At 35.9% G+C, this 15,777-nt stretch overlaps 1 protein-coding gene across 2 annotated transcripts; it reads right to left on the bottom strand.

The window, feature by feature from the left end:
* Positions 1-921: 921 nt before the first annotated feature.
* Positions 922-6,929, bottom strand: LOC149793632 (GTPase IMAP family member 7-like). 2 transcript variants are annotated; one of them, XM_089967614.1, is made up of 4 exons: positions 6,782-6,886; positions 6,036-6,135; positions 3,033-3,105; positions 922-2,270 (listed from the first exon to the last, which is right to left on the bottom strand). In XM_089967614.1, exons 3-4 carry the CDS (start codon positions 3,070-3,072, stop codon positions 1,204-1,206), a joined length of 1,107 nt encoding a protein of 368 aa, XP_089823740.1. In that variant the 5' UTR covers positions 3,073-3,105; positions 6,036-6,135; positions 6,782-6,886; the 3' UTR covers positions 922-1,203. The 2 variants fall into 2 exon arrangements, with proteins under 2 accessions (XP_089823740.1, XP_089823738.1); XM_089967612.1 differs by lacking the exon at positions 6,036-6,135 and having other exon boundaries at positions 6,782-6,929.
* Positions 6,930-15,777: the final 8,848 nt, after the last annotated feature.

Genomic DNA, 15,777 nt, shown 5'->3' with positions numbered 1-15,777 from the left:
TCAATATTATGCTGCTTGCCAACGACGCTTAAAATCCAATCTCTCTTTTTAAAGTCTTGTTGTGAAAACATCAGACAGGAAGGTGTGGGTGGAGGGTTGAATGGGGACCGAGAATGATGTTGAATATCTGTCGAGTCTTATAACAAATAGCTACATGCCCTATTTGATTCAAATCCAATAATTCCCAGTAAAATTATTTTATGAAATATAAGATGTTGATGGACGGGCAACGTGATTAATATTGTGGTTCATCGGACCTCGATGAACAAGGTCCTAATAACGCCATCATCTTCGTAACTATTACTGTTGAAGGGATAAATATATAAGATAGATAGATGAAAATTTAAGAATTTTCTGTTGCGTTTGTACTGCAAACGCCAGGTTCATGTTGATTAAGATTAAATGTCTAAGCCTGCATGGAAATCTAATGTCTGTCTATGAGTCTTAAAAGGGATGAATTGCATAAATAATGTATATAGCCAGGTGACTGGTAAGGAGACAAGTGATTCTATTGGAACAATGTCGAAGGTTTATTATAAATGTCAATGTTTCAACTGTATTTTATATAATTTTTTCCGACCCTAATTTTTCATACACCGTAAAAAAATTCGTCATCTAAGTTTCCGTTCAAATTATAGGCACAGTTCACAATACTAGTTATCTATTTTACCTACAATAGTTGATACACCTGAAAAGTAATTGATACAAAGCGTACAAAAAAATTCAAGGGATAATGGTATTCGGCCTAATACAGTTGGTATTTTCATTAACTTCAAGAAGCATTTTGTGGTGGAGAACATATGAGTGCTTGTTGTTTTTCACTCATTATATGAGAATGATCATGTACGTTTTATTAAAATATATAAATAAGTTTTGATCAAAAGGTGTAAATGAAACAGTTGTAAAAAAAACTCAGTTGGATACATGTTAAGGTCTTTTATTAAACAAATTAGATAATAGGAAGAGAAAACAATGTCCTTCAGAAAGAATGTCTATTCTTTATCAAGTAATTTAAACCAATGTAAAAGCCAATTAGCGATGAAAAATTAAATAGTCCTTCATTACAAAATAGTTGCCTCAAAATTTAGATTTGCTATCATTGGATTCACATTATATATTTATAACTGGATTCACATTAAATTTATCATTCGATTCGCATTACATTTATCATTGGATTCACATTATATTGTAGATTACGTACAATTACTTTTTCCGGAGGATTTTAAAACACTCGATCACAAATTTAAGGATAGTAAGTCCGTGCTCCTTGAGGAGACTCAGAAAAAATTGCCCTTCATCGGATTCAATAATTTTCCTAAGTTTTTGTCTATGACTTCCTGGTTTCTGTGGGCGTTCTTTTGACTCATTTTCAATGCGCCTAATCTCTTCTTTCATAAGAATGATTTCATATTTGAGCTTCTCGTTTTCTTTATCAAGTTGGTTAATCTTGGCTTCAACTGACTGGGCCTCCTCCGTGGAAGATGTTTCAGTATTTGTTTGCAAACTGCCAACCAACCCATGCAGAAGTTCCTTTTCTTCTTTAACATCTTTCTTAATTTTCCACATACTCTTTTCCTTGTCGTGTATAGTTGTGTTCAACTTCTCCAGGTGTGACTTCCTTTCCTTGTCCTCCTCCTTCAAGAGTCTTTCCTCGATATTTGCATAAGTGGTATTAGTAAAGTGCTTCCCACCATTCATTCCGACAACACGTATAATTAGATCGAACAGCTCCTTCACCTGTACCTCGACCTCATCTGGAGACGCTTCATTCTCTATGGCGATGCAGGTATTGTTGTTTCTTCTCAAAACATTTTGCAGGTCAGAAGGTGCTTCAGAAATGAACTGTTGAAGGGATTTCCCGCTTTTGTCCAGCTTGTCCTTATGAGTAAAGACAACGATAAGATGTCTGTAAAACTCATCTCCAAAGAGCTTTCTGTATAGGTCAATAGTCTCTTTCTCCTCAGGGGTAAATCTGTCGACCTTAATTATCAAAAGAAATACATGAGGCCCCGGGGAACTTAGTGCGATGCATTTGATTATCTCCTTCTGGATGATTTCGTTCGGCTTTTCAATGTCGAAAAAGCCTGGAGTATCAACATAAACAAGCTTCTTTCCAAATCGTGAAGCTGAATCACAATGGCAATTTTCTGTAACGGATTTAGCAGAACAACACGAACTAAATGTCTTATTTCCCAGAATACTATTTCCTGTTGCACTTTTTCCACTTCCGTTCTTTCCCAAAGCAACGACTCTACACTCTTCAAGGTCACCTAAAATGAGACGGAACATTCTTGTTCTAAACTTACCACAAAACTGTACAGAAGTCAGACGATTTTTTATGACTCTTATCCTACTCAGAGAGTGCATGAACTGGCGTTTATCTACCACAAATAGTCTGTTTGACAGAAATGTGAGTGCTTTCCTATTTCGACCCAAACATTGTTATCATAAACATGATGACTATTGGAATTCCTGCTGGTGAAAATTCTAGTAAGAGAATAAATCAAAAGAAGATGTTCAAGTTGAAAATGTATCAAGACCCTTTCGTCTCTAGCCCATGCTCATAATATGTACGTACTGTAAAATTGATCATTGTGGTCTTACGTTGATTGCCTGTATACCCTCGTAATACGTTTTGAAATTCGTTAATCACTTGTTTGTAATGTGACACAAGACAGTTTTTTTAAAAGCAAAGTTCAGTTAGGACGACTACCAAAGATTTATCAAATAAAATAAAATTATCTGAGCTGCATATCGGGTCACTGCTTGATTTGTGAAATATAACAGTGGCAATTTTACAAACATCTTTTCTGCGTACAACGTCTGTAGCTTTTTGAATAACTTTCACAGAGTACTAAGTACCTCTTCGAATCATTCACTGTATATTATAATAACATGGAAAGCTCAAGGCCTAGCGTTAACTAGTTTAATTGTTTTAATAGATGCTTGTAAAGGAAATCAAAGAAAGCCTGTAAAATTTTATACAAACACAATGGTTACAAACTCTGAAATGTTTCTTCAAGGATATTTACTTAATCTGGGGAATTCTTCGTTGCTACCACCCTCTGCCATTTCACGTCATATCCTGTTATGTAGGATCTTATCCTGTGAAATAATAATAATAATAATAATAATAATAATAATAATAATAATAATGATAATAATAATTTGCTTTCCAGCAGGAACTAAGTTTCCACCACATCTATACAGCATGTTCTCTGCACTTGCGATACTAGAGTGTGTGTGTGTAGAGCAGATGATTTGGAGTGAATACATTGTCCCTTCTCTCTTTATCCAGGGAGATGAAGGGAAAGTCATGCCCATTACGATGAAAAGATGACCTAAGAAAAATGGAAATGGCCTCTGCTGAGGTGGGGGTGGGGTGGCCTGTTCTGGGGGGACTGAATGTTGAAGATACCGAACTAAGCGATTTCTGTTGAGAGACGCATCACAAAAGCAGGAACACAATATAATCAAAGTGCATTTTTGTGCAGGTTTCTATGTCATTTTCCGCTGCACGGAAAGTAAATAATGATGTCGTCGTTGTATTTGGTGTTTTATATATATATATATATATATATATATATATATATATATATATATATATATATATATATATATATATATATATATATATATATATATATATATATATATATATATATATATATATATATATATATATATATATATATATATATATATATATATTGACCTTTATCCATAATCGAGAGTACGAGTTGGACCTACATGTCTAAATCGTGTAGGATAAACATGTTTATTAGGTTTGAATTCTGCATACAGCTTTAATTCTGACCTTAGAATTTTCTAGAAACAAATTTTATTTACTGTTTGATGGAGATTTTTAGTAAAGTTGATCCTCATCCTGGTTGTCAAATTGTGTCTGAGACTTTTATAAAAAGGTTGATTGTATTAGAATTACTCGTTTTCCTACCTGAACATCCGACGTGGACTCAGTCTTATCATTGTTTTCAGTTTTAATTTTAAAGGATTTATTTAAATTATTCACTTGAATTACAAAGTGCTCATTATTACTTCTTGGGCTAAATCACTATTTTGAGATCATTGTGAAGTCTTCCAAAGACATAGTGGATTATATAAATGTGATACATCGAGACTGTTAGCATATCAGCACATTCGAGGCTTTTGTCACATCAACACGTTCAGTATTGGAATGAATTCGGAACACCACATGAATACATTAGGAACTCAATACATTTGGACTTGGGATATGACTTTTAGGACTATTTGGAATTTAATTGAAAATACTATAAGTTATTTGTAAATTTTTACTTTGCATCTTAGGGAAATAAATTATTTGTTGAATTTTACAAAACGTGTTGGTCTTCGCACTTTTCGTTACTTTTTTTAAGACCATAGACTCGTAAGATGTAAAAAGTCCTGAGTTTAAGGATTAATTGATATGATAGTGTTCAGAGTATTTTCCTTGCAAAATGTGTACATCAGCTGGTTTTCTTGAAATTCAACGTGATGATACAAGCAATCTGAGATTTTTGTATATCCCAGCCGAAAGGTCCCATCTATAATGTTATGAAATTTAATGTATGTCCTTCCGTCCATTTGTTACCTTCTACCGTTCCCCCACCGATCAAAACGTTAGCTTTAAACCGCTAGCTTCATTAAACTTTCTAGATGGCTTGTACAAGAGGCAAGAAAGAAACCGTTGGATAGTTTGGTTCATTAGTTCAAAAAAGCCAAGATCAGAATTCGAAACGTGTTACGGCATAGTATCTCAAGTTCTACACCACATATCCTAACCAAACTTCACATAATGCTTGTACTTACAGGAAAGGAGTCACCAATAGATCATTGATGTCAATAATTCGTAGATCATGGTTGGTCAAGGTCACAATTACAGACATAACAGTTTTCATAAATTAGAATTATACACCGCATACTAGACCAAACTTTGCATGTAGCTGGGTCAGGATAGACATGTATTGATTTTAAACCCAGGTGGGGGAAAGTGTCAAGGTCATATGGACTGAAGAAAGAGACATGGATTCCTTACATTAACTTAAGTTCTACAACAGCTGCCTTGGTCTAAGATGGCGTAAAGCTTGTACTAGAGACGAGAGATACACATTCCTTTTGAGATAAAAAGGTTAGTGCTCAAACATCAAGCATTGTTCGGGTGTCAAATGTACCTTCAAGGTACTCTTTGTTCCCTTTCTCGAAAGAAGACTTGACATGTTTTCAAGGATATTTAAAGACAAATTTGTAGGGATGTACTTTCAAAGTATTAAAACAAGTATTAAGTTCAATTTAGATGTAGTGTTACACATACAATACGTTTCTTTTCATTCCATACACTCAGCCGCTCTCAAGTGTCATAGATCGACATCCGACGTCTCAACAATTGTAAGCTGATGAAAACTTGACAAATTTGTATGCCATCCAAGGCGTAGCGAAGTGTATTTTCGTATGTGAAATCATTGATGACATGTGACATGCTGCAGATGAATGAAGATAAAATTAAAGCCATCCTGATCACTACCCAAAGACTTTTCATTCACATACATTACCATAAAAACAATAAGTACCAACAATAAAATTTACACGGACAGTACGAAACCTAGTTGTCACTCTCGATAGTACGCTTTCAATACACCAATATGGACTGAACGAATGTAAGACTGCATATCTGGAACTGAGACGCGTCAGATCTATTCGCGATTTTCTTTCGGTTGATGCCACAAAAACACATTTGCCTGTTCCTTAGTACTTTCAAGACTGAACTATTGTAATTCACTGCTATCTGGTTCATGTCAGTTGCTACTAGAGAAACTTCAAAAGTTCCAAACATGGCTGCTCGGATCATCCTTAGATTATGAAGAACTGAGCACGCCTTCTGCTCTGTAACCTTCACTGGCTACCGGTTCGATCCAGAATTAAACGCAAACTCTTTTCACTATGCTACATTTCGTTGACAGGATCCAGTCCTATAAACGTCTCTAACATCACCCTTGTTTAGACCCCATCTAGAAACTTACGCTCCACTTCTGACATTCGCACTCTCATTGTTCCCACTATAGAGACAATGCTTCTTTTGCGTACGATGGTCCGGCTGTGTGGAACGAGTTGCCCACTGATCTTAGATACAAGGACACTGATCTCATTCAAGAGTACATCTAAAACACCTATTTCGACTACAAGAACAGACTTAAAGATTTAATAATGCTTTACTTCCTTAATTATTGTCAGCATGCTTTTGTTTTGTAATTTCACGGTGTTTGTTTTTGTAATCTTGTCGTTGTATAGCGTTTCTATGTGTTATCTAATAAAGATTAGGCGCTGTGCTAAGTCCACAGCATTATTATTATTATTATTATTATTATGCCCCTTTGACAGATTGGTATCCTGTGTTGTTGTTGTCGTCGTTGCTTCATATGCGTGTCGGCAATTAGCAACACAAAATTCCTACTGCTACCATTTGACTAGTGATTCACGTCAGTGATTATACTACTACTACTACTACTACTACTATAATTATTATTATTATTATTATTCGCTTAGAATGATGAATATAAGCAAGTTAAAATTTTTTAAATATGAGACAATTCTTGCTCCAGTAATATCAACAATGGCTCTTTCTTCAAAATCAGTCGGTCTTTTATGGGCATGTTAACTTCATTCGATAATGATTACGCACCAGCAGGTATAAGCTAGCGCGATATTTTCATTTTATGGCGTTAAAACAACGTTAATCCATGTGATCTGAAAAATAAATTGTACTTACTCAAATCAAAAGCCCTTCGCCTCACATTTGTTGAACCGTTCAGAGTAACGAAGAACAGATGTTGGAAGTCACACATAAAGATATGTTATTGAATGATAACGGCTATGATATAAATAAAATGTGACCTAACAACAAACCAATGAGATTAAGCCACGAATGCATCCTTGTTATTAACAGCTGCAATACTAGCTGTTGATCACAAAGTCTATTTTCACTTTACTTCTTAGGGTATTCCCAACACTTTCGTACAAACCGTAAGGAAGAAAATAAATTTGGGGCAAGTTCAATCCGTAAGATTGTGAACAGCAATTTTGTTTTCACTTTATTCCCCTACTCGTGGTAGCAGGGCCGATTTAATCTAATAGGCAACTAGGCGGCCGCCATGGGCGCCAAGATTTGGAGGGAGCCAAAAACGAAGTACACTGTCAGTTTATTCATTTATTATCAATAAATATGAAGATTAAACAATGAAATGAATAAATTATCAAGCGGAACGAGTATTAATACTAATGAACAGTTTATAATAAGCGACGTCCCGAGGGGGTCGGGATGGAGTGGCACAAGGTGGCGCCAAACACTCCTGCACCGTCCCTGCGTGGTAGTGAAAAGCAGACGTCTACTATTCCAGGACTCGTATGCTTCCACTCAAGTGAAATTCAAGGACTTTTCCAAAACCTTCAAATGCCTCAGAAATACATTTTCAGGACCTCAAATAGTAAAATATAGACAGTAAAAGAGAAATTCATGAACAGAAAAACGAGGGATACAAAACAAGAAAGCTGAAAAACTGGAAATTACCAATGCAGATTGTTGATGAACCGATCTTGACGATATTCTAGGAACCATACGATCAACAAATGGTATAAAATAATTTTAAAATAAACCAAAATTATTGTCAATGCATTTGCGGTGAATTTAAAACAAAAGTGTCAGATTAAAATATGTCCAACCAAATTTCACTACTTTGAACGTTTTTAAGGAAACGAACCATAACTATGCAAACAAAAATTATAAATGATAACCCCATAATACTAGTATTACAGATAGTAAGCAAAAGCAACATTTATTTTCATTGGTCAATACTCTCTCTCTCTCTCTCTCTCTCTCTCACACACACACACACACACACACACACACACACCGTGGCTCTACGGGAGTTTACATAGTGCAATAGCACTGCTAAACAACTTGCTGAAGATAGGCATGAATATGACTGTGCCAGTGTTATATAGACAACAATGTCTGAGTTCATCCAATAGCCAGACAAAGACGGGTTACTTACAAATTTCAATACTAAATGATTATACTCGGCTTAACAATACAGCAATAACTTATCGACAATCTTGGATTGACTAATTACTAAAACTATTTTGAATAGACTGTATATTTTATGGCTGCAAAATGCAAAGAAACGCAATGCAACTCGTATGACATATAAAGGAACAAAGAAAACTTGGATAAAATGTGCAACAGTTTTATTGACTTTATTATCTGAAGGACATGACCAAAATTGACAAAATACGATGAAGTGTATTGAGCCGACCTTTGAAACTTACAATGACTAGGTAGAAAAGGATCGGAGAGAGAGAGGTCTGTGTTACTGTAAGTTATCTTCAGTAATGTAAAACAAAAAATACATAGAAATTAATAAGTAAATTTGATATTATGCATGAATTTGTGATATTTTAAAAACAAACTAAATGGGAATAAAATATCTTAGTTTTGGATATTCATACAATTGTAAATTCCACAAGGTAGATGATTCATACTAGTAAAAAAAAAGCAAACGAAAACAGCTGAATATGGAAAAGTTTACTTTTTCAAATATTTAGGTGACCTTTATATGAGAAGGCGTATAATATTTGAACAACCTTTTCAAAGAGTGGTAGTTGTCATACGAATCCGTGTAAATTATAGCATTTAATCCAGTCATGGTAACGTGCACACACACACAGAATTGAGTGACTTTGGAAAACCCCAAATATAATCAATCATATTAGGACAAATAATTGAACTTTAATGGGACGTCCCCAACCAAAAACGATAGCCCATTTACCTGTGTAGTTTCCGAACATGAGGGATCGACAACTTATTTCTTTTATAGAGGTCTGGAATTTCTTTGATAAAATTACGATACCGAATAGCTTCAAAACCTATCATGGTCTAATTTGATTCTTAAGATCATCATAGATGAAAGGCATATTGTTAGACAAAAAGAAAACATTCGTCGGGAAAAAATTACATATACACTCAACTCTAAATAAAAAAATAACATGATTGGTCCCTAACATCGGCAAGTGTTTATGTTGTGACCCAGTTCGATAACGGTGTGCAAATATTACGACACACGCACGCAGAGAGAGAGAGAGAGAGAGACTATTAGTAGGAGACCGACTATTTAATTGTCTCGGTGGCATGGGCGTGGGACTTTCTTTTAAGTCTGGATATAGGGATAACAGGCCAAATTTAAAACTTCATCTCAGGTTAATAAATATGGTATTTCTGAGAATGTCAAAGCATCAGAAATAGTAGATTTGCAAAAATTATACTCCTTTTCATGGTTTTTGCTCATAGCAAGTGTAGACTTATTTTATTGCCTGCAAAAGAAAAATTCTTCAAAAAGTGATAATTTTATGTACAGTGTATATATTGAACACAAATCCATTAATGTAATTTTTTTTTAGGTTAATTCATAAAACAGATACTAGAGACTATAACCAGACTGTTCTTGAGGTATAATTTACAAATGTATGTGGTATATAAAAGAAAATTTGGGGGAAATGCACCTTGGCCAATCCAGAATTTGCATCTTTAATTAATCAGAATTTACAATTATGAGTGCATGTCCAATCCAAAATTTTCCCGCTATTCATGAAATTATCCAATCAAAGTTAAACGATTGGGAGTCCCGTAAAGAGGTACCCTCTCTGTACAAAAATAGTTAGATGGTAGCACTCGGCCAGGTTGAAGCGCCCCCTAGTTACGTTGTTATCGCTACTGGACATTTCTTTCTTTTACCGCAAGACAGTTTTATGTTTTTCAGCTAATATAATGAATATGAGATGTTCTTTTTTGTGGCTATACATTTTAGCAAGAATATTTCTTTCAAGCTAATGACAGCCGTGATTTTTTTTAAATTCTCAGTCCCCTTCCCATCACTCTGCCGAAAATTAAATGGACAATCAAACATTAAGCCCCTAATAATTGCAGTGCAGTTGTTAAGGATGGCATACCCGTCGTTATTTCTTCTCCTCTTCTCTTGATCTCAACAGCTTCAACTATGATCAACCGTAACTTTGCTGTCTGCTGTTTTTCCCACTATGTGTCGCACATATGGAGCTAGATTTCCTTCAAATCAATAAAACGCAACATAAACATATTTGTCATTTTTTTCTTTTCTGGCGTTGAACAATATTCCCATTCTTGTTATGTCAGATATCGTCTTATCGAAATTCAACAGACTAAGGCTAGTATAATCAGTTCGCAACCTGATATACACACAACCCTATCATCGTAAATTTAATATCTTTCCCAGCAGCAGAGAGGGCGAACAGACCAAGATCGAAAAGTGTCGAAAAATTAAAAATAACCCTTCCTACGAACAAAGAAAAAATAAAAAGCGTCGACAGATTTAACCAAAGCGTCGACACAAATTGAAGCAAAAATAAAATCTTCTAAAAGATTTCTCAAATTGGTGTTACTTTAACGTCGTTGTCTTTTTTTTTTTATTCGTAGAATGGTTTATTTTACCACGTGGACACTTTATTGAGGTCGCGCCCTCTCTGCTGCTATATTAATAAAAAAATTGTTATATTAAAACATAATGGTACATCCAGAATCTCATACTGCAAGAATAGCATGAGAGAGACTAGAAGCAATCAAAAAATTTCTTCCCGTGCGAGATTCATTTAGAAAAAATCTACAAGCGCAGCAAGAAGCACAAGCTGAGTACGAAGAAGACACTAAAAAACTGTTTAAGCCCGTCACTGCAGCTACTGAGAAAGTTACAACAGTAATCAAAGAAGATCTTCTTCCGATATCAAAACAAACAGCAGAACAAACCGAAAAAATAGCAAGAAGAACTAAACAAACGAAGAAGATTTTACGAGATCTTCCAACTGATATAGCTGCGGCTCAACCTCCACTTGTCGGCGAAGAAATACTTGAAGGTATTGGAAAACTTCGTGCTGAAGTCACCGACGTGCATAAAGAACATGCACCTAAATTCAAGCCAGTAAAAGAAAATATAAAATTAATTGCAAAATTTAAGGAAGGGGTTGTTGAAGAAATTAGGAATACTGAAATAGAAAAATTACCCGAAAAAATATTAGATTATATATCTGACAAATCTGGTATTTTAAAACCCCGTCATGAAGAAGTAAAAAATGAAGATCTTATTAAATGGATATATCGCATACATGCAAACAAAAGACGGGTTGAAGGTAATGATTCGAAATACAAAGATCTTTATAAAGAAGTAGAAATACTTCATAGAGAGAGACTAGAACAAGAACAAGAACAACTCTCCCAGTATCAGCTTCCTCCACCTTTACAACGTAAAAAAAAATTCTGCGCCGACAATGACATATTCACCGGTAGATTCACTACATGGATTTCGAGTAAGTGACTCACCTGACATACCCCCGGTCACCACTGAAGTACTTTATCCGGTGATGCAACCACCAGTATTTAAAACACCTCAAGATGAACCTAAAACAGGATCTGGTTTATGTCCTGATAATATCATTAATGATGTGTCACGGTCAGAAGTTCTCATAGGAGGAAAACGTGCCGGAAATAATTCACCAGAAATAATTAATGAAGCAGCTGATATTTGTCGGCGATTATTTCAAGGTGGTATTATGGATATCGGAGTTTACCGAGAACTTATCGATGAACTTGTTGATGATTATAGTGACTAATTGTTAGATAAATAACAAATAAAATAAGATGATCATACATAATAATCATCGTAAACCCGTGCAGGTCAGAGCGGTAAACTCACGATTACCAATCTACAGAGCTACTTACGGAGATGGACTTGATGATGTTGTACGGGGATTATTCACAAGGATAGCTCCAAAAGCAGCACCTATTGCAAAACAATTATCGATGAAAGCTATTGATATTGTTCGTGATAAAGCTCCTGGAGCAATTGTCAATGTTGCTGGTAAGGCGTTCTCGGCGATCAAACATAGACTAGCATGATTATTGCGACGAAAACGACAACCACCAGTGAAACTGGCAAGTACTGAGGTGATGCCGGCAGACGTTAGTAAAATAATAAATCAGGCTGCAAATCAAAAACTAGCGGCATTAGCAGATCAAGGACCCGGTGAATCAGGGAATAATATTTCAAGCATGATATCAGGGAGTGGAGTTTCTAAACCCGGTTTTCGTGTTAGACGAAAATAATTATAATAAAATGTTTAAACGTGAATCCGATGAAGCATTTGATATGGAGGCACCTGTCCTTAAAGATGAATTTGTGCGTGATTATCAGTTTTATTCTTATGAAGCACGAATACCAAATCAACGTGGAAGAATTGAACTACAAGTTCATGACACAAGTAGATACTTTTTACCCGCTGAGCCTTTTCTTGAGGTAGAAGGTACAATTATAAAAATGGATGATACTAATTACAAAGGTGCAGTAAAAGTTGGTTTTGTCAACAATGGGATCATGGCACTGTTTGATAGCGCCACTTATATGATCGATGGAAAAAATATTGAATCGATTCAGAAAGATGTCGACGTTGCTACAACAATAATAGGATTAGCAAGATATTCTCATGATTATACAAGATCAGCAGGTCCTACAATGATGTTTGTGAAAGATAATTCCAATCGCCCTAAAAGCGATCCGTATAATATAAGACGACCAACAAATTTTGCTAATAACGCGGATGCTGATGTGTGGCCAGTGGTTCATGGTTCTAGTGAAAATTTCAACTTGGGATTTGCAGCACGCAGAAATATGTTGCTAGGAGACAATAGAAGGTTCTCATGTGCAATTCCACTATCGCATATTTTTGGATTTTGTAGAAATTTTAGAAAGGTTATTTTTGGAGCTAGACACACGGTTGTTCTTGTAAGAAAGGGTGATGATAACGATGCTCTGTGGAGACCTATTGGTGATGCTGGTAAAGTAATATTATCGAAACTTTCACTATGGATGCCGGTAATGACTCCAACGATCGCAGTAGAACAAAAATTAATTTTTTTCATGAACACTGGTGGTAAATCCCTGTTGTCATGGTTAACAACAAGCACAGACAGTATGCAAACTAAAGTTAACGGTAGTTCACATGGCATATAGCATCACAACAGGGTGTTTCTGCACCGCGACATATTTTTATTGCGTTTCAGGAAACTGATCGATTAGGTTCACAAGTTCACTCTCATATGATATTTGACAAACTAGGTATCACAGATATTTCTTTACGGATAAACGGACAACAAGAACCAACAGAGAATATACAATTAAATTATGAACAAAATCATATAGGACGTGCATATCATCGTTTAATGTCATTCATGGGACGTGATCAAAATGTTGATACTGGATTGCAAATATCACAATATGATTTCAGAACTTTGTATCCGATTTATTATTTTTCACTGGAGCATCTTGATCTATCAAAACAATCTGTCGTTGATATACATCTTAAAGCAACATTAAATACAGGCGGTGTTGATTATAGAGCAATCGCGGTCATACTCAGCGATAAAGCCATGTTACTTGAAGGCGGTAGTGGTCGAATGAGAGTTGTTGATGCACCAGTGGAAAATCTTTAATTATTCAAAAAAATATTATTTATATAAAAATGTCGTATAGTCATGTTAATGTTATTCTGACTCCCGGTCAGGTCAAAAAGCTTCAATCAAAAGCCACCAGCAAATGCGGAACTAAAATATCACTAAAACGAGATTAGATGGGTGGTGGTCCAAACAAATTATCGTTGACAAATAATCAGATTAAACATTTCAATAAAGCCCTAGAATCAAAAACCGGAGTTCAATTACATCTTTCTCCGAGCGCCATCAAATACATGGTTAAAACGGGTGGTATATTTCCACTTCTTGCGGCTATTCCAGCGTTAATAGCTGCTGCTGCTCCAGCTGTAGCAAAAGCAGCCGCGTTAGGTGCTGTTGGAACAGCTGCTGGAATGGCTCTAAAGAAAGCAACAGGAAATGGATACAAAAAGGGACGCGGCCTACGATTACCGGGATCTCGCTGGGGAAGAGGTCTGAGGCTTCCACGTTAGATGCTCCAGCATCAAATTTTGATTTACTTGATGCTGCTAAACGATTAAAAATAAAAAAATTTCAGAGGTGTTTTCATGCGAGACAAATTACCAAAACAACCAAACAAACTCGAAACAGGTATTATTAATCTCGACTCGAATTCAGGACCCGGTACTCATTGGGTATCATGCACGGTTGATCCATGTGGAATTGTTTATTTTGATTCATACGGGTTAGCTCCACCCGTTGAATTTATCAAGTACGTCGCACCACATCACGCAAGAACCTCTGGTTGTAAAGTTTGTTATTCAACGCTACCCACACAAACAATGACAGATCCGCCAATATGTGGCCGTGAAGTAATTAATGTATTTGACGCTATATCAAAATCATCCAAACCGCCACATAAAGTCGTGCATGATTATACAAGTAACCGATTCGTTTTAAACAACAGGTCTTATTATAATGGTTGATATTTACGGAAGATCTTCATCTACCAGTAAGAAAAAAAAATCCGACGTTGATCTGTCGAAGTACGCAACTAAAGATGAACTCGCTGATATCATGAGCCTGGCTGGAGTTGACTCAGATGAGGTTGTTATTTTTCAGGATCGATACGGAAAACTAAAAACGAGCAATATAAAATGGAATGATATAGTTCGGCGAGTACTCGGTGCGGTCACGGATAATATTCCTGTGTTTACTGACAACGGCAAAATCAGGGATTCAAGTATATCGTTCATAACCATCAGAGATGAAATTGCAAAAAGTGTTGATAATCGCTTGAAAAACACCGGCGACACAATGACGGGTGAACTCAACATGAACGGAAATAAAATAGTAGTTTTAAGAGACCCAACCTCCGGTGAAGATGCTACAACGAAAAATTATGTTGGCATTAGCTATGGTACCGTAGATAATAAATTATCCACGTTACGGGCTGAATACGACGTTCACGTAAACGCGATTTCAAATATTCGTAGAAATTTTAGAACTCATCCAAAAATCGTAGAAGAATTCTTCGGTAATCCGGTCACCGTTAACATAAATCTTTCTGATATCAAAACCAACATTGACACGATCAAACAAACGCAGCAAAACATCGCAGCGGGGATTCCTGATATCGTTAACAAAACCAGTCTGATTAAAATTCCCGGCGGGGTTACACCCGCTGATATCACAAACATCGTATACACGGTATCATCTGGATTTTCAACATGGTCGCAGCAAAATAAAACTATCAAATATACCGCAACAGTCACTGGCGTGTACAGGCTGTCTGTGTTCAGTGCTACAAAATTTGAAATATTTACAACGTTTCCATGGCGCCATTCAGCTGATAAGTTTTCCGGGGTTGTATCTGTTCTATTAAATAGCGGAACCGAAGAGGAATTTATTTTGGAAGCAGCTGATCAGACATTAAACGTAACAGTTTACTGGTGGTGTTTGGAATTTGTAGCTAAAAAACCTCAATTATTTACTGCATAAAAATATATGGATGGTGCACAATACAGGTACAATCAAGCGCGTGAATGGCAGGCAGCATTAAAAGATCGAGTCGAACAATATACAGTAAAAGTACAAAAATATCGACGACGATTAGTTATCGTTGATGTGATCGTTTATTCAGTATCCGCTATTGTTGCTGGAACCGGTGTTATATTATCAGCGATGACAATGATGGCACCAGCAGCTGTAACTATTTGTATTTCAGCAGCAACAACTATTGCAGGTGTGCTTAATATCAT

The sequence above is a fragment of the Sinohyriopsis cumingii genome, chromosome 8, assembly GCF_028554795.1.
Source record: "Sinohyriopsis cumingii isolate HCF-2022 chromosome 8, ASM2855479v2, whole genome shotgun sequence".
NCBI classification, from domain to species: Eukaryota; Metazoa; Mollusca; class Bivalvia; order Unionida; family Unionidae; genus Sinohyriopsis; species Sinohyriopsis cumingii.
This window is presented reverse-complemented; position numbering and strand designations above follow the sequence as displayed.